This window comes from Astyanax mexicanus, chromosome 18 (assembly GCF_023375975.1).
Source record: "Astyanax mexicanus isolate ESR-SI-001 chromosome 18, AstMex3_surface, whole genome shotgun sequence".
In the NCBI taxonomy this organism is placed as follows: Eukaryota; Metazoa; Chordata; class Actinopteri; order Characiformes; family Acestrorhamphidae; genus Astyanax; species Astyanax mexicanus.
The window spans coordinates 5,248,986-5,268,248 of record NC_064425.1 but is presented as its reverse complement, the minus strand read 5'-3'; the positions used below and the strand labels follow the sequence as shown (position 1 = coordinate 5,268,248).

At 38.2% G+C, this 19,263-nt stretch overlaps 1 protein-coding gene across 4 annotated transcripts in view; it reads right to left on the bottom strand.

Moving 5' to 3' along the window:
* zgc:77784 (uncharacterized protein LOC402947 homolog) overlaps positions 1–19,263 on the bottom strand; it is a 66,453-nt gene that overhangs the window by 15,835 nt on the left and 31,355 nt on the right. For all 4 annotated transcript variants that reach the window (XM_049467134.1, XM_022674736.2, XM_049467136.1 and 1 more), the window contains exons 7-12: positions 13,650–13,774; positions 10,671–10,842; positions 9,818–10,023; positions 5,905–5,986; positions 5,571–5,739; positions 1,352–1,518 (exon numbers count right to left, since the gene is read on the bottom strand). In XM_049467134.1, coding sequence (XP_049323091.1) covers positions 1,352–1,518; positions 5,571–5,739; positions 5,905–5,986; positions 9,818–10,023; positions 10,671–10,842; positions 13,650–13,774 — 921 coding nt within the window. The remainder of the gene's footprint in view (positions 1–1,351; positions 1,519–5,570; positions 5,740–5,904; positions 5,987–9,817; positions 10,024–10,670; positions 10,843–13,649; positions 13,775–19,263) is intronic.

The window sequence follows — 19,263 nt, the reverse complement described above, 5'->3', positions numbered from 1 at the left end:
TCAATATATTCCTAATTCCACAAAAGTATGTAAAAGAAAATGTTTGAATATGTTGGTCTCCTGTAGAAGATTTATTCACTTATTGAATCAAATGTGTCCTTTAGGCACTTAAACTTCTGGATAAGAGCATATCTGCTTTTTAATAACAGAACAGGAATGCAGGCAATATGTTACCTTGAAAATACAATAAATGAAATACCATAACTGCATTTTTCTGGAGGCTAAAAAACACAATGTACTTGACCTAACCAATTTTATTTAAGATATTATTTGATTGTGTTTTTTTTTTTTTTGACAGCCTGATATTGTTTCTACCAAGTCTTGTGTTCTGTACTGAATCTCAAATTTGCTCAGAGCATACTGTAATCTTATTCTGTCATTTATAAAATTGGACTGAAATATTGTGCCAGTATTGTTTTATTTATTGCAATCTGTGGACCTTCTGTTGAACCCTTCTGTGTATGTATGCTTCCTCTGTAGTGTAGGACACACTTTTTACATGCCTTTTTCAAGCTGATGCATACAGAACTGGCATCTACAGCCTTAAAGATTTCCCTTTACTAAAATACATTTTTTCTTGTTTTTTGTAAAATACAGTAGGTCTCTCTGAGTTGTATATGCATGCTACAAATGAAACCCTTCATCAAACTCCACTGTCTGCAGTAGCTAGTAAAAGGACCTGAACCTTGATTACCCACCTCTGTATGTAAGTAACTGCAGGTTTACATAGGATCTCTAGTGGATTTGGCGTTTTACAGAGACTCTAAGACTAGGTCAGTGGCTGAACTGCACTTAGCAGGGCATTATTACACATGTTGTAAAGTAACATATGACATTGCAAAAACTGTTATTAGTGTAAAAAATTATTTATTCTAAAACGTTTCTAACTGTTTTTTGCTAGCCTATCAGAGGCGATACGTTAGCATGTATGAATATTCATGAGCAAGAGCTGAAATCCTATCGTTTTCCACCTCCACCGGCTCACCAGAGCACTTTTTTCCCCACAAAAAAACTGTTCACAGGGCATTTATTCATTCTGAAGACCACAACTAGATATTTTAAAATGAATGAAAAAATGGTGGAATGAGACCTTTAAAGGATTTTACACAAATATTACTATGGTTATGCAGAGTTATGCAGCTCTGGCAAGTATTTTTCTGCCCACTTTTCCAAAACTACATATTGCATTTTTTACAAGCTCAGCCCAAGGTAGCAGTAAAGGCAAGAATGTTCTGCTTATTACAGGTCAGTGGAACATCGGCATAAATTTAAAAGCTTTTATCTTAATGTAAAATGCTACACAATGCTGCTTCAAACTGAAAAAAGGTGTTTCATTTGGCTTCATACCCACCTAGTGTTCTGACAGGCTCAGAAATGGGGCTGGGGTCACTCAGGCCATAGGAATTGACCGCTCTGACAATAAACAGGTACACAGTGTTGGGGTACAGGCCTGACACAGTGTGCTTCTCCTGCTTCACCTGGTCTGCTACTGTCTGCCATGTGCTGCCCACTGACTGACTGCAGAGAGAAGAGAGAAGAAAAATCATTGTTATGATGAACATGACAAAAACACCTGTTGCTTCAGTTCTGTGCTGGGTTGATCTCTATTAACCCTCTAGTGTTACAGAACGTGCCGGTGCCTCACATTTAATGTTTCTGGATGTTTCTATCAATGTCTTTGCATTAATACAGTGCAGTTGAGAAAGATGTCTTCTGTCTCCTGCCATGTCTAACAGGTTGTGTGTCCATCATCTGCCTCTCGTATGTAATTCATCCATCTGTCTATGTTTTGTCTGAAACTGACCAATTGACAGTTACTAATTACTAAAGACTTACTTAAATGGAAGGCTGCATTTAAAGCAATTACATAATTACAAAATTAACCTGTTCAGACCATGCCTCCACTACAATGGACATCATGTATTTTCTATGTTTTGTTACACATTACACTAATTGAGACCAGTTTTTAATCAGAATAAACTATAAATGAGTCAAAGAAAAAGTTTATAAGCAAATAAAACAATAGCTTAGCCCTGCCCACTGCCTGAAAAAAAAAACAGCACTAGAGCCTAAGAGGCAAACTAAAAGAGCTTCATTTTACTGATTGTATGTAATGTAGAACACTTTTTTCATGTTTTTTGTGTTTAGGGATGGTTTGTTACATAAATCGAAGACATAAAAACTGTTACATATTTAGTTAATTGGATTTAATGTTAATATAGATTTTATATAACAATATTAGAGTGTTACTTTGCATGCATTGTCATTATTATTATTTATTTATTTTCATACACTGGCACATAATTCAGGTCTGAAAGGGTTAAGTAAGACCTTAGCGATTTTCTTTATTGTCTATCGGTTAAAAAAACAGACACACAAATCTACCAGTTACACATGAAAGGCATACAAGTTTCTCAAGTGCACAGTATTATCACAAAGGTATTATTAAAAACATCAAGTAACATTGAATTTTATAGGCTGGCATGTTTGAGGACATTTTTTGGAGTACAAGTGATCCAAGAGTACACATTTTTATGAGGTTTAGTCTATCACAAAATATATTGCTCATGTATCCTGTCAAATCCTGGCCAATATCATGTATCATAAAAACGACCCTAGTTTTAAAATGGCTGTGTCCATAAAATGTACAAGACAAGACAGATTTCCCTAATAAAAGTTAAAAACGACCAGTTAATCTTTTTCTCCTTCACATACACACACCACACCAGGGGTGTGTAAAGAACACTGGGAACGTTTGAACTCTTTCGCTGTGCATCACAAGCAGATAAGGTCAGAGGCATCCAGCCAGAGGCCGTGTGCACACAAGCGAAACGTTTCAGCAGAGGAGGCGGCACTCCACACTGGCGCACCTCCTTAACAAGGTGTCAAAGAAGAGCTAAATAATTACTCAGCCTTTACTCCCAGCCTCCCTACTATCCCCCCACAACCACCGAGCCCTCAGCTCCTCTCCCGATGGAAGAATAACAGAGGGCTGTCAGTTGGCTGAACTTAAAGAGAGCCCAGAGGGAAGCTCAGTAACAGTTGCCCTAGGGATCTGCTGGAAAGAGCTGAGTCTTTCCTGTACTTCCCCACTTCAGCTTGCACCTCCATCAGAGCTGACAGCCTCTGAATGGAGTTTCTCCAACAGCCATCACTGTAATGAGACCTTCTGACACCACGGGCCACTGAGAAGGAGGAAGTGGAGTGGAAAATTTAACTCGATGAAACGTGATGAACGGGGAAGGAAAGGCAAAGCTCTGTTTTTTGTGGAGCACTTTCTTTTTGTATTGCAATCTACCATATTAGGATTGATATGATTCACAAGCAAAAATTCCAGGGTTGTTCGTATTCTGTGGTAAAAACACAGACAAATCTTTTATATACTTAGCCAAGACTCAGAAAGCTTTACATATGATGAAAGGGACATATACTTTAACATCAACTATGGCACATTAACAGAGGCCCTGTGATGGCATTGCAGTGTGATCATGCAGTGTGACTGTGTATAGCTGGACAGAGCATCGTCTCTCAAAAGTGAAGCCACCACAGGTCGGGCGCCCCCTGCTGTTCGGTTTCAGAAAGCTGTGTAACCCCACCCATCCCCATAGGTTTCAATGGCAAAACAAACTTTCAATCACGTTTTTTTCCCAATATACTGTAATTCTACCTCCATTATTTAAATGCAACAGCTAGTATAACCTCTGCTTATATTGTCAAAATTTTAATCCCCACAGAATTTGTTTTTTAAAACGTTATTCAGCTCTATTTTCAAAAAGGTGTGGTTATTGTAAAAGGGCTGGGTTACACCTAGCCGGGGTGGGACCAGTGACTGTATGGGTGGGACCATAGACTCTGCGAGCTCTGTGGAGGCAGCCCTCAGGGGCGGGGTTATTTAAATGAGTAAGCTGTCTCTCCACAGTCTTTCTCCCTCCTCTGGTCTCTACTGCGCAGACTCGGGTTTCAGGATCGCCAACATGGCGGAAGATTTTGGCTTCATTTTCATTGAATGAATGAGAAAAAATGGGATAAAAATTCAAAACAAAATTATATATAAAAAAATGACGTTTTCTGGGTGTCCTATTTTTCCCCCATGAACGGTTTCATATAGAGCTGGACGATAAATCAATTTTATCTGTTATCAATTTAAGTGTACAGTTATGGATGATATGTTTTATGAAAATCGATTTTCTATCAGTTTTAACTTCCCGTAGTTTAGAGTGACCCTCCTCCTGTGCAATTGGGAAACAGGGCTTGTGCAAATTAGTTTGGTTTTACGGCGACGGCTGCAGACCAAACAAGTCCTCGGTGTAAAATGTTTAAAAATGGTGGCTTCTGAAGGAAGCAGCACCATGGATTTATTCGAAGTTCTGCTCACAGATAAATTAACACAGCCGCTGCCAGTGGAAGGCAATCACAGATGTTTACTGCAAAAGACATGGTGCTCATACACAGTGGAAAATTCAGGATTCATTAACATGTTGAAAGTTTTAGATCAGACGCATGTGCTACCAAGCCCCAAGTACTTTTCTGAACTAACTGTACAACAACACGTCAAAGAATCACGAGAGAGCTGGTGGACTCTGACACTAAAATCGCACCTCGTCATTTTCTCAGCTTAATAACCTAGGAATGCCTCAACACATCAGCATAAGGCATATAATTGGCTGGAAGCAAATACTACCGTTTCTAAAAACTGCAGCAGCATCGCTCTCCAGTGAGAATCCAAGTTTAATTGTGGAAAACATTCAATAATAAGTGCTTCTTCAAAGTTTCTTTCACAGTAACTTTCTGTAACTCGTTTAATGCTTATAATAATTTCTGTTTTCAGTCACAAACCCGCATTCTGAGGTATAATCCAGTGTGTATCTCTGAGTTTCTCTGCTGCTGTGTGTACACAACGTCAGAGTATGTGCTTGTAAAGAATGCTTTGAATCAGTAATGATTGGTTTGTGAATATTAAAGATTTCTACAGGTTATGTACAGTATGTTCTTTTTAATATGGTATGGGCTGCCATTTCAACAACCTTGTTTCTGGTTGCACATAAACCCCAAAGGAGAATTTTAAGTGAAACCAACATACAGGAAAACCTAGCTTTGAACCATTTCTTTGTCATCTATAGTTTGATTTGTTTTTAGTAGTGCAAAAAATCAATTAAAATGGAAAATCTGATTTTGTTGTGGGCTAATATTGTCCAGCTCTAGTACCAAAGTACATTAAGTCAAGGAGAGCATCTAAAACAAATAATTCAGAAGAAAATAACCATCAAAACACCATTCAAGACCAATCATTATTCCTTCCTCTTAAGTGTATACCAGATCAATAGCTTCAAAGCTTGGCACAGAGGCACTCCTGGACTGCAAATTTGACCTTTATTCCCCTGCTTTAACATTTTTAGTTCAACAAAGTGGTTCTAAATGAGCTGTTTATTTGAATCGAGAGTGTTACAGTGCAGAAAAATAAATGTCATGTAGAGCAGAGGAACTAAATAGAAATGAATTTGCAACACCATGACTTCACATAGTGATTCATAGGCAGGAGCTTGCATTGTCAGTTTTCAAGCATGGTTTACCTGAAAGCCTCAATAATGTAAGAGGTGACTGCAGCACCCCCCTCGTGCTGGTTGGGTTGCCAGGTCAGGGTGACGCTGCTCTGGCTCACGTCCGTCACAACGGGCTTCTGAGGAGGTCCTGGCAGCTGCAGGGCCAGCGAAATGCGCGGGACAGAGGATGTTCCTGTAGCTGAAGCACAAACACAAATGACCTCAAGACAGCGTGACTATTCAGAGTGATTAAAGCCAGCTTTAAAACACAGAAGTCTGTGGTGAGTATTTTAGTATTTTGAGTAATGGTCCTTGTCAAGGTCTACGTGAAAGTATGTGAACGAATGAAGCATTTGTTCTCTACCTCTCACGGTCACGGTCCCACTCCAACTCATCTCGCCTGTGGAACTGGATGCGACGCAGGTGTACGTCCCTGAGTCTGTCTCCTAGCAACAGAGAAGGCAAAATAATCTCTCTTTATGGATGATAGAGGACAGAGATAATTGCGGCGCTCTGTCTCCAAATGGTGCGGATCAAATGTGAGGTTTTCAGCTGATCTGGGCCGGCTCGCTGAGAGCTGGAGGTCACGGCAGCTAAAGCAGAGAGAACGGATAAACAAGTCCTTGCAGCTACTGGGCATTTCTTCACATGTATAGCTTACGTGACTTTGTTCAACAGTTTGGAATTACAGTTATGATACACAATTATAGATATTACAGACATTTTTCAATGTAATATACGCATGTCTATAGAGGTTAATTACGTGGCAGCAGTTTCTTGAAAAACGTCAGTACATGTGCGCACATGATGGCACTTGAAATTGTCAGTGATATATAAATGTTATATATAGTGATATATAAATGTATATATAATATGTATATGTATATATAAATGTAACACATCACTGATCACAGTAGGGTTAGATTTAATGATTCATTTTCCCCAGTTAACCACTTAACAGGCCAGGATTTTTGTCAATTTCTGCCTGTAAGGATTTCTATTCAGGCATTACATAAAAAGCTTTCATGTTTGATAAGAAACATTACTGAATTTAATTGTAATTGTAATAAAAAGTATAGAAAAATATTCAAGTAAATTTGCTAATGTCAAAATATAATGAATAAAATCTTAAAATTGGTTCTTACCAGAACTTAACTTTGAAATCAATACAAATCCTGAATACAAATCAACCAGTTCATGAGTTCATGGCCTCTAAACCTTTAGTTCCATTATGTTTGTCTAGTTTTTGCATCTATTTTCAAACCTGCAGAATTTGGGTTGATTCCTGTTACTGATCTGGAATTATTAAGTGAAGTAGAGAGAAAACAGGCAGCTTCTCCAAGTGTCCTGTAGGAGATTTCAAAGTCCTCAACTTTCAGAATGTAAATAAGTTATTTTATTGCAGAGAATAAGGGTTTTGTTTCACATACACCTGTAGCCCATATACGGGTCAAGGCATGTTAATAGGTGAATCCATTAATATTGTTTTATTTTTAATAACATTAAAAAAATTTGATCAAACAAAAAAAAACACTATTTCTCATAAAGTAATAGTATGCACCTGAGAGCAAAAAAAAAAAAATACACCTCTATTTTGAAACAGGAGCTCTTTACCTAAAAAAAAGGAAATATCTGTATTTTTACTTAAAATACAAGTGTTAGTCCTGATGTTATCAGTCTGCCTGCTCTGGATTCACACATAAAAGACTCCAAATCCCAGAATGCACTCATACGGATCTTCTGGACTAATCAAATGACGCTATGGCTTTCACGCTCTCCCTGCTTATGATTGCTCACACCTGGTCTTTGTTTTATAAATACCCCACTGTTTTATTAGCTCCTCACCGAGTATTGAATCTAGTTTGCTAGCTCTTCTACAATGTGTTTCTTTTGTTTAGTTTTCCTTTGTTTCCGACTTGTTTTGTGTTTTTGTCTACTCTTTTGCCTTGCTCTCTGTATCATTTGTTTACTGTTGCCGAACCTATTTGTGTATTTAGACTACTGTTTTTGGCTAGCCTTTTTACCATCCCTTTTAACTCATGTAAGCTTAACAGTTATCTGCTTGTGTCTACCTCACATCTGGCCCACATGATAATAAGACTATAAATTTAAAATGGTTTTAACTTCTATCCCTGGCCCAGTTTGTAGTTATGGTGATCGCTGCTTTGCTTCCAAAGAAATACATGCCTGCGTCCCAAATCACACACTTCTATACTAATTCTAATGCGAAAACATCTGATAATGCACTTTTTTATTTCTAAATAATATTTAACATTTCTTTTATTTGATTACAGATTGGAAGGCCAATTACCCAATACTCATTCATATGAATGCTCAGAAAACTACGAGGGCACCATTGATGCACCATTACTGGGTAGACAGCACACTGTGATGAAAGTGTGGTTTCCCAGCTTCGAAACAACAACTAATAAACACCTGTGCTGGCCAACATCGTACTACTGGTAATAGTGATGTGGGGAGGTAATGCTCTCAAACCCATACCACAGCTACTGATGGCAAACAGCATGATTCAGGATACAAACCAGAGATTCTCAGATCAGAGCCTCATACACTTTTGTAGCACACCGTTAGTGCAGTAGTGTGAGGATGTCAGTAGGCAATTCCATCATCATGACACACAATACGCGTTTTTCAAATCAATATACAGCTCTGGAAAAAATTAAGAGACCACTTAAAAATAATGAGTTTTTTATTTTATTTTACCAAACTAAAAAACTCTGGAATATAATTAAAAGGAAGATTGATGATCACAAGCTATCAAACCAAGGTGAACTGCTTAAATATTTGCACCAGGAGTAAAGGCATAAAGTTATCCAAAAGCAGTGTGTAAGACTGGTGGAGGAGAACATGCCAAGAATGCAAGCATGTATCAAATCTGTTATTAAACACCAAGGTTATTCCACCCAATATTAAAACTCTTAAAACTTTATGAATATGAACTTTGCAATTTTCTTTGCGTTGTTTAAGGTCTGAAAGCTCTGCATATTTTTTTGTTATTTCAGACATTTCTCATTTTCTGTAAATAAACGGTCTAAATGACAATATTTTTCATTTAAAATTTGGGAGAAATGTTGTCTGTAGTTTATAGAATAAAACAACAATGTTCATTTTACTTAAACATAAACCTATAAATAGCAAAATGTCAGCCCTATTGCCCTATGTAGCATATGTCAGCCCTATTGTGTAATAAATAATGCAATATTAATTAATAGAAACCTGTAATCTTTTATAGGGAACATGACTTGAAGAAATTGGCGCCAACATCTTTAGTATTCAAGAAGGCTCTGCAGAGAACTGGTGAAGTAAACATTTCAGTCCACTTCTGAAAATACCTCTTTCACTATCTTCACTCTTTGATAGGCTAATGCATCTCCTGTGTTCAACACTATCATGACATGACAGATTTGCTTCACTTCTCTGATGCATTGTGTGTGTTTGCGCAGTAGGCTTATTGGATAGACTGCCACTGCAAATGCACTGTATTGCAGAGGAAAGCTAAACGTATTTCTTCACCTGTCAGTTTAGATTCCACAAGGCCATAAATCATGCACGGTCTCAATTAATTAACACAGTCTACACAATCTGTTCAAGGCGTGAAATGGCAGGTGAGGTTAGGGGAAAGCACAAGTTTTACTTTGTCAAAAACTGTTTTTGTTTGTAAGCGAGGTCATTAATTACCATTACAACTTTTCCACTGACATCTGAAATGAAAACACTAGGAACTAAAGTGCCTTTCCTCGAGCAATGATGCAACTTTAAGTGAACAGTGGTGGAAAGACTAATGGAAATCATTACTTGAAAACTCTTGAAGGGAACTTTCTGATCACTTCTCATTTTTACCACTTATAAGGCTCAAATCTACCAGCAGGAATTTATACGAGCACTCTGTAATAAGCTGTAATAATCACAGTAATTTATTTTAAATAACACAATTTTCCTACTATGCAGCATTTATCGCTTTTTGATCAAGGATTTACTAATGACAGTCTAACACAATACTTGTAAACAGCCCAAAAAAAAAATACAGTTACTAAACAGATCAGGCGAGTGTTGCCTTTTCAACTTTCCACACCAGCAAGTGAGTCACTGAAAATGAAACACTTCAAGCGGCACCCATTACCCAAGGCGTTTTTGTGAACATCTCACTCGATTTAAAATGTTCAGCAAGGGGCCTATCTGTCTAAAGTGCTTTCAATTTCCAGCCCACTAATGAAAGCCAACAATCCATGTTTTGGTCCGAAATGTCCGTCAAATACCTGCAAGTCGCTGATGTGTAAAGTGCCGTTTTCCATTAGGCTTATGTGGACGTCGTCCCCCAGGAGGCTTTGTCCGTCCTTTTCCCACCTGATGCTTGGGGGTGGGCTGCCCGTCACATGGCACTGGAGCAGGACGCTGGAGCCCCGGGCCAGCGTCTGGTTGGCTGGGCCCTGGCGGATGATGGGAGGAACCAGGTCTGATGGGCCTGCGAGACACACAGCACAGTGGGTTTGACTGAAACTCCTGTCGGCCAAAAGCACCTCGTGCCACCTCTGCCTTGCCTCTGATGCAGCTGGACTGACAATGGCCAGCAGAGAAAAAGCATAACAAATTAAAAAAAAAAAAAAAAAAGAGATGCATTAAATTTACTTGATTCAAATCTGTTTAACTTCGCCACACAAATAGCACAAATCATCACAATTGTCATCATATTTTAGTTTACTTACTTTAATTAAGAAATATATTGATGCATCCTTGTTTATTCATCTTCAAACTTAAAATTGCATACTGTACATCTATATCAAGTCTTATTGTATTGCATTACTTTTACAGTGCATGCATTTAACATGAGCAGGACAGAAGAAAGCGTGGCAGATTAAAATAATTACAGGCACAGTTTAAGCATAGGCCGAAATAAATATAAATTTAACTGAACCAAACAAAGAACAAGTTACCTAAGATTAAATGCCACTGCCATTGCTTTTTAGTTTAAAAATCCAAGTACAAGAATGTTTATTGTCCCATGAATATGTTTAAATATATGTTCATATATAACATGTAAAGGCTTTTCTTTTCATTGAACATTCTCTTGCCATGATGGCTTCTTCACATTCTTCACTCTGCTGTGCTTACCAGCCTTCACCTCCAGCAATGCTTTAGAGACAACGCTGCCTGCAACACTGATAGCCTGGCACACATAGTAGCCAGAATCCTCACTGTGGACATCCCTAATGGTCAGCTCTCCACTCATGGACACAGAGTAGCGTCCAGCCCGAGAGAAAGGCTGCCCGGGGAACAACAGCATCTATAAAACACAGACAGACAAAAACACACAACATACATTTAGGAAACATTTAGGCCCAATCCCATTTCACCTCTTGGCCCTACCACTTACAACCTTTCAAGCACCCGATACATCATCAGGACCACTAAAGTTAAACTTAGCTTCTGGTTAACTAGTTAACTTTAGGGCATATTTTCTGGCATTTCTTCATAAAGGGAGGAGATTATACAGAAATTCATTATTACTGCCCATTCCTTAATTCATTCATCTGTGATGGGGAGCTGAAATTAGCTTTGATTAACTTTTATTTTGTTTTATCTTTCTGTTCTTTCTTAAAAGCTGCAGCCCCTGCCGTCTGTTGCACCATTTAAGGTGGAATATGAAAGTTAGCTAGCTGGCTAGCTACTGAGACAAACTACTTGTGTTCTTTTTTATTATGAATTTGGCCATAAAACATTGAAACTACACATTAAACTCTGGTAATAAAGTGCTAATCGTCACTTTTAACTAGGAAAATACATAGGTTACATTTGTTAGTTTTTTTGGGTGCTTGTTCCGCATCATCTTACCAGTGATTCTTATAACCCTTTGTTTGAAGTGTGCATCTGAAAAATCTCTATATGAAGGGCGAACAAGCCCTAACCCTTCCCCTAACCTACCCCTCCAGCATAACTACACCCCTTGGCGTGTAGTAGGGCCAAGGGGTGAAATAGGATTGGGCCTAACTGTTGTCAATACAGATGCACAGATATGTCTTTTGCTAATGATAAATCTAGGATTAATTATTTATATATTAATATTTCAGTATTAATTATTTAGATCATTTAGAGAACATTTATGCAGTTTCACTGCAACTGTTTATCATCTGTGGAAAATTCAACATGAGACATTCTGGGCCTGTTTCCCATATTTGTAAAGCTTGTTCAACACAGACTTCTGTTTAAACCTGGCTTTATAAGAGAACAAATTATCACAAACAAACTATTGATCATTTGTCTCCGTAATTAGTAAAGATTTTAGCTGGAGGCACCTTTCCTTTAACTGAAAGTCATAGTTTGGTGTCAGTCTGTAGAGTCTCCTGAATTGTAATGAGAGTAATGAGACACAAAAACATTATCAGGTGCATTTCTTAATTGTGAGCACTTAATAATTCTTCAGAAAAAAAAAATAAGAAAAAAAATAAAAAATAAAAATCTCACTGAATATAATACTGCCTTCTAAATGATCAGGATATGGCTTTATACTACCCTTTCTCCTTCTATCTTCACTTAGGTCATTACTTAACCTAGACCTAGTGGTTCTCAAACTGTGGTACTGGTGGTATGCAAAAACATTTTAGGGTGGAAAACCAGATAACCTCAGAAAATGTAAAGCATGCACAAAAAATAATAATGATTAAAATCTAAAAGTTTTTTACCTTTAATTTCCACAAAATCAGTTTTGTTTGTGTTTAGTAATTAACCTAGTAGACCCTGTACGTAAGCTTAAAATTCAGTTCTTTACAGTTGAATAGGCCCTACAATTGAACCTTGTGGAACTCCACAATCCACAATAATTCCTCTATTAGTAATAACAGCAAAATAATTAGCCTAGGGTTCAAGGGGGTGCCATGTACACTCTGTAATCCTCTACTCCCTATTCTCGCACACTTCTGTTATTTCCCTCTGTCTCAAGCTTTACAACATTCTCAGTAGGTCAACTGCATTTACAAAAAAACATAAACAATAATTTGCATATTGAGTAAGGTGCAAAATGGGTAGGCCCACACAGTAGCTCCAGTAGGTGGTACTTTTTTAATATTTTAATTTGATCATGGGTGGTACATTGCTTAAAAAGTTTAAGAAACACTGTCCTAGACCAATAAACATTAAAGTAAACATTATTTAGCAATTTTACCATAAATACGCTTTTAAATCATCTTGATGCTCCACTACTGTAACAGGAAGAATGACTCTCTGACACTCCTGTCCCACGCTGGGGAAATTGCAACTGCACTAAGTAACTTTGGTGGAGCTGAACAAGATCTCTTTAAAAACAGCAAAATGCTGTGTAACTCTAGACATATTACTACATCTATCAACAACCTTGGTCCATATGCTTTTGTCAATTCAGATGCTAGCTCTGTATCTCTTAGCTTGTCAACAAGTGTACAGATACAACTGAATGAAAGAGGAATTCACTCAGAAAAGTATGTTCCGTAATTTACTATCATTTTCCACCAAGTCATTAGGACCGAATGGTGTCATCGTCTAGCCACTGATGTCTATTTATAGAATGACAACATGTTTCGACCCACCCCAAGGAGGGAGTGTGTGCTTGTGTCTGCCTGAAGGAGGAGCTCTGACACCTGATGTGCATCAGAACCACCTCTACCCCCCCTTTCACTTGTTTCTGTCGTCTCAAAGAAAGTGCCGTTCACACCACGGTCTCCCATTATGCTCCTTAGAACACAGATCTACCTCTTTATCTGTGAATTGAGCTCAAATGGGCCGGCGCTCTGTTTCACCTCTTCAGCGTAATCAGCACAACACAGCTAATCAGACCCGGCAAGGAGAGAGGAAAAAAATCCCTATTGAGAGGCTCCGGCTTGTTTTCAAGTAACGAGAAACTTAATGAGTCGCTGATAAACACGACGAGACACAAATGAAACAGATTTGCATCAAGAGCCTTGAATAATTAGGCTCCTATAACCCACACATAATACTTCATCAGTGAACGGGCGCCGTGTTGTAAGCAGATGACAGTGAACGCGACTGTGAAGTGGTCTTTAAAGCAAAACACACCACAGAGTGCATGCTTTCAGTTCTTGAGGCTGGTTTTAGTCCTACCTGAGTTCCTTCCTTTTGCCAGAAGATGGCTGGAGGTGGGTCGCCCTCAGTGCCACAGTGAAAGCTGACAGTTCGGCCCTGGGTGGAGACCTGATCCCGTGGTTGGGTGGTAATCTGTGGTGGCACTAATAAAAAAAAAGGAGTAGAGGAGTCAGGTTTGAGTTTTCTTATTTTCCCAACACAATGCAAGACAAACATAGAACAAATTGTATAGATTTTGGTGTTTGGTTTTGTAAAAGTTGCTTCTCATCCATCCAAAACTACATAAAACTAATTTCCATTCTATCTGAACTTTCTGTACTGCTAAATAATAATTATAGACAAACATTGTCTATGTAAACTGGTATCCCACACACACACAGACACACACCATTTGCATATTTTACTGAGCACAATGGGTAATCATCCAAAGTGCAGGTTAAAAAACCTTGTTTATGTAAGGACACCACAATTTCTTTTTTTTTTTAAAAGAGAATAGAACTTTTTTGAGGAACCGGTAGGGGTGGGCGATATGGCTCTAAAATAATATCACGATATTTCATAGTATTTTCACGATAACGATACTTCTGGCGATACGACAATCATTATTTAAATTATTTAGAATTGTATTATTGCATGCAATATGAAATATGAATATTTGAAAAAAAATATCAGATTTGTAACAGAAGTCAATGATCCAGAATGTCATGATACTAATAATGCACTCCAAATATCTCCATATATCCAGGATTAAAGTAAAATAAATGATACTGGACAGATATCACAGAAGCACTCAGGTGCTTGTGCAGTCTCTTGTCATCTCAAGACTAGACTACTGCAACTCTCTACTGGCTGGTCTTCCACTGAGAGCCACCAAACCACTACAATTAATTCAGAATGCTGCAGCACGACTCGTCTTCAATCTTCCGAAGTTCAGTCATGTGACTCCTTTGCTGCGTTCCCTCCACTGGCTTCCTGTTGCCGCCCGCATCTGATTCAAAACCCTGACGCTGGCCTACAAGGCAAAAAACGGACCAGCTCCTTCATACTTGATGGCGATGGTCAAAGCAAGATCTGCACCAAGAGCTCTTAGAGCTTCCAGTACGGCTCGGCTCGAACCTCCATCCCTCAAAACACACAGAAAACAGACATCCAGACTCTTCTCTGTGCTGCAGCACCAAGGTGGTGGAATGAACTTCCACTGGATGTCAGAACAGCAGAGTCACTCGCCGTCTTCAAACGTCAACTGAAGACACATCTTTTTAAAGAGTTCCTAAACTAAAAAAAAAAAAAAAGAGGTTCCTAGGGTTCTAAACATGATTAAGTTCTATGTATCTCTTGATCCTAGTCTACAAACTAGCTTTGGATAACTTAAGTAACTTTGAAGCACTGTTGTAAGTCGCTCTGGATAAGGGCGTCTGCTAAATACCATAAATGTAAATGTAAATGTAGATATAATCTGTCTGTAGTAGATATATAATGGGTAATTAGAACAATGTGAATTTTTCTTTTGCTAAATTAGGTAATTAGGGGTGGGTAATATGGCACGATATTTTAGGGTATAATATTGTTCACAATATTCAAATTTTTTGGCGATATTATCAAGTACGATACGGCACACCCCTAGGAACCGGTCTATATTCTATATTCTAACCCAACTGTGAAGCATGGTGGAGGGAGCATAATGATTTGATTGGCCATCTCAGGGCCTGGTATATGGTTTCAGCATTGATGATTTTGGTAACACTTTAAAATAAGACTACCTTTATAAAGGGTTTATAAATGGTTTACAATTAGTTTATTAATGGTTACTAATTAGGTTGTAAATGCCTTAAAAATCATTAATAATCAGTTATAACACATAAAAAGAAAGGGCAACAATATAGATGGCTGTGGGTTCACTATTTGGCAAACAACAGGTCATTGTTGCCCTTTCTCCGTGTATGTGTATATGCCATAACTGATTATTGATTTTTAAGGCATTTACAACCTATTAGTAACCATTAATAAACTAATTGTAAACCATTTATAAACCCTTTATAAAGGTAGTCTTATTTTAAAGTGGTACTGCTTTTTTAATATGTAACTGTAGTCACATCACAAACAATACAATAGTCACATCGCAAACAATACAATTTGATGTGCAATGTCATTTTTGTATTTTTTTTTTGCTGCTTGACACAAAAAGAAAAATAACACAGTTCTCATTTTCCATGACAAATATGCCAGAGATACATTACATAATCCCAATCACATCAATTTGAAAACATGGAGTAATATCATGACATATTATATCATTGATGTCTGGTAGAATTAGATAACAATTCTGTATTTCTTCATATTAAAATACTTATTGCAGAACAACAAAATATTGCAATGTCCGTTTTTTTTTGTTTTGTTTTTTTTTTCAATATTGTGCAGCTCTACTGGGCACTGTACAATCATTGAAAAACGTAAAGGCAGTCATCCATTACTTTAAGTTGAAGTCAACAGGCAAAAGCTCATCAACTAAATCAACTAAATGTGTTTAAAAAAGAATATTCGTGTTGTAAAATGGACAAGTGTAAGACCCATTGTGCTCATTTGTGCTTGTCTTGCAAAAGCTGCTCTGAAACTCATTTCAGGTTATTAGGGTTTTCTCCAACTACAGTCATCCATAAGCTTCTTACGCTACAATTGCATATTCAAAGTATAATTTAAACATACAAACAAATGACTTACTTCACTTACTACTTATCTTCTATTTGGCATTCTTGGCGAAGAGCAAAGAAAGAATTTCATTGTACACTGAAACCCGTTTCTGTACTGTACATATGACAATAAACTCTTTGAATCTTGAATCTATTACTTACTTTAAAAAAATAGTAAAATTAATAGTTAATAACCTGGGGTATAAAATGGTATGAAGGTATATTTTGATGGCACAAACCAGTATAAAGAACCAATGTATTTTGGTGTTTTGGTACATTGTTGTCTTTCTGTTCATTCACATATATTTTATCTGGCCAATGCTTTTATGCAGTATTACAATTTAAACATGTCATGTAGGTTAATGTGACATAAGGAGTTTTACCCCGCTTAAAACAGCTTGCTTTTTATTTAACAGGCAGGGAATTTAATTCCAGTCCTGCACAAATAGAGGACAACAGTGTTACCCACCACACTACAGCAGCAACCATTCATGTTGAATATATATTATGTTTGGCAGATCAAAGAAATACAAGTATGGCACAAACTAATATAAATACTTATTTGTTTTACGATGCTTGTTTAAGTACAACTTCAACCACAATAGTATAGCCTGTGCATCATGCTATCATACCGAGCTGACATGAACTGGTGTTTTCTCAAATTCTCAGTGATTATCTCGGATCTCTCCAATCAGGTTATTTACTCCTCTGCGCTGAGCTCCATCAGCGCTGCAATTTCCACATTAGCGCGAGAAGCTCAGGCTTAAAACCATATACACTCTGCACTCATCTGGGATTAGAGGAATTAATTAGTTGTGACTAGAGGGTTAGGTTCTCCAGCTCTGGATAAATGAGTTGCTGGTGTGTACTGGGATAGCAGTGCTTACACACTGCAGTCAGAACATCTGTTCACAGCTTTACCAATCGTGAGCTCTGCCGACAGAAGGAAGATTACAAGGCAGGGCATGTGAGGCGGCCACTGTTTTTCTCGCGTTTTTATACTAGGCTCCTGAGCTCATAGTAAGCAGTGAAAATCCATCCATTTCCCTTATGGCTCTTTAGAAGCCACCGAGCTGAGGGCTGTGTGGGCCTTTTGTTTTGATAACCAGGCTTCTATCCTGCTGCTCAAGAAATTTCACAGCAGGCATATGAACACAGTAGACTAGGTTCCAAAGGGAGAGAGATATGGGGGGAGAGAGATAGAGACACAGGGAGAGTGTAAGGGAGAGAAAAGAGAAGAGAGTATCTGACTCATCTTTTCACACTCTTTTTGCAGCAAACCAGAAAACTCCCACGCAAATAAGCGCTCATGCTGTGATGGCAACGAAGAAAACTTAACTCCCAGAGAACTACTGGGTACTACAGAGTGACAATGGGCAGAGTGACAAAGACTACTGTCAAACATCAGGTGAAGAAACGCACAGACAAAACCACAAATTAGGCCTCAGCTTTAGGGACTGAAATAATGAGCTGTGGACGAAAAGCTTCCTCTGAAGGATGAAATATTGAGAGCCACGCCTCATTTCCCATTCTGTGTTTCTTGCAGGATGAATTTTGGATGACCAAGAGAGTGGGGATGTTTTTGAGTCACCATTCAATCATGGGAGCGTTTCATCTGGCTTTAAACGCTCTATTTCAAACGGACACTCGGCCAGCTTTCATTTGGTGAACGAAAAAAAAGCAGCAGATGTGTGGGTGGTCAATCCGTAATCTGGACGACATTAAGTCACTGATTCCGGGGCTTACTGTAGGGCTTGGCTGAGCAGAGGACACTTTAAAGATGATGACAGAAAGAACGTCGGCCGAGAGGAGAGAGAAAAAAAAAACCTTTGACTTTTTCAGCAGCCTCTGCCTCTCATGTCTCTCTCTTTCAGTGCTGGTCTCCAAACTAATTTAATGGTTGCTGGAACAACATTAGTGGACAAAACATTATGTAATTTTATACGGCCTATTCACAAAGCTGAATCACCACTGAAATGTATCCTCGCTGAAATCTAATAAGAATAATGGGTTGCTTTTTCCATTATGGTTTTACAGTCATATGAAAGTAATGGCTTAAAAAGCCTTCTGAGCTCTCACAAACACTCTCTCCCCCTCTCTCTGTTACAAACACACACTGGCATGTTTCTGTCACACCAGTAGTGTTGAACGTACACAACAAACAAATGCAAAAGTTCCTTACTGGTTGAGGCAGTTTCAAACAGAAAAGGCATGCAAGGAGGTGTGTGTGTGTGTGTGTGTGTGTGAGAGAGAGAGAGAATGTGTGTAGGTAGGATGACATGGATGAGATGATGAAGAAAAACACAAAATCAAAGCAATTGAATAAAAAAGGTGAGAAATTAGACATTATAAAAGGACCATGAGAGAGAGAGAGAGAGAGAGAGAGAGAGAGAGAGAGAGAGAGAGAGAGAGAGGAAGAGCTGCTTGGTTTCATTTTAATTCAGACTGGCAAAATAACTGGAGGATGAATTGAATCAGGACTGCTCCAGCTGCCTCCTCTGGCTGTGCTGATTCAGACAGATCCCAGCCAACAGTCACTAACATAAACACACAGACACACACAATCACACACACTTATGTTTCATTATCACTGCTGCTCCACTATTCCATCAACTCTCTAACCTGCACTGTTCAGAACTTGTCAGCAGTCTCAAAAAGTACAAAATTACAGAATTATAGGAGAAAAAAAAATTAAAAAGTCAATGTCATCTTAATTCCAAATAATGTTGATGACACAATGTAAAGAAAACAGTGTTAAATCACTTCTAGAAATGTAAACCTTATGTGTGACAGCGACAATATGCTTTAGCACAAGCTGTTAGTCAATTTCCCCTTTGGGGGATCAATAAAGTCTTATCTCATCTTATCTCATCTCATCTCTTAGTGTGTTTAGTAAGCGCATGTGTAGTGGGGAGCGAGACAGAGAGAAAGAGAGGCTGATAATC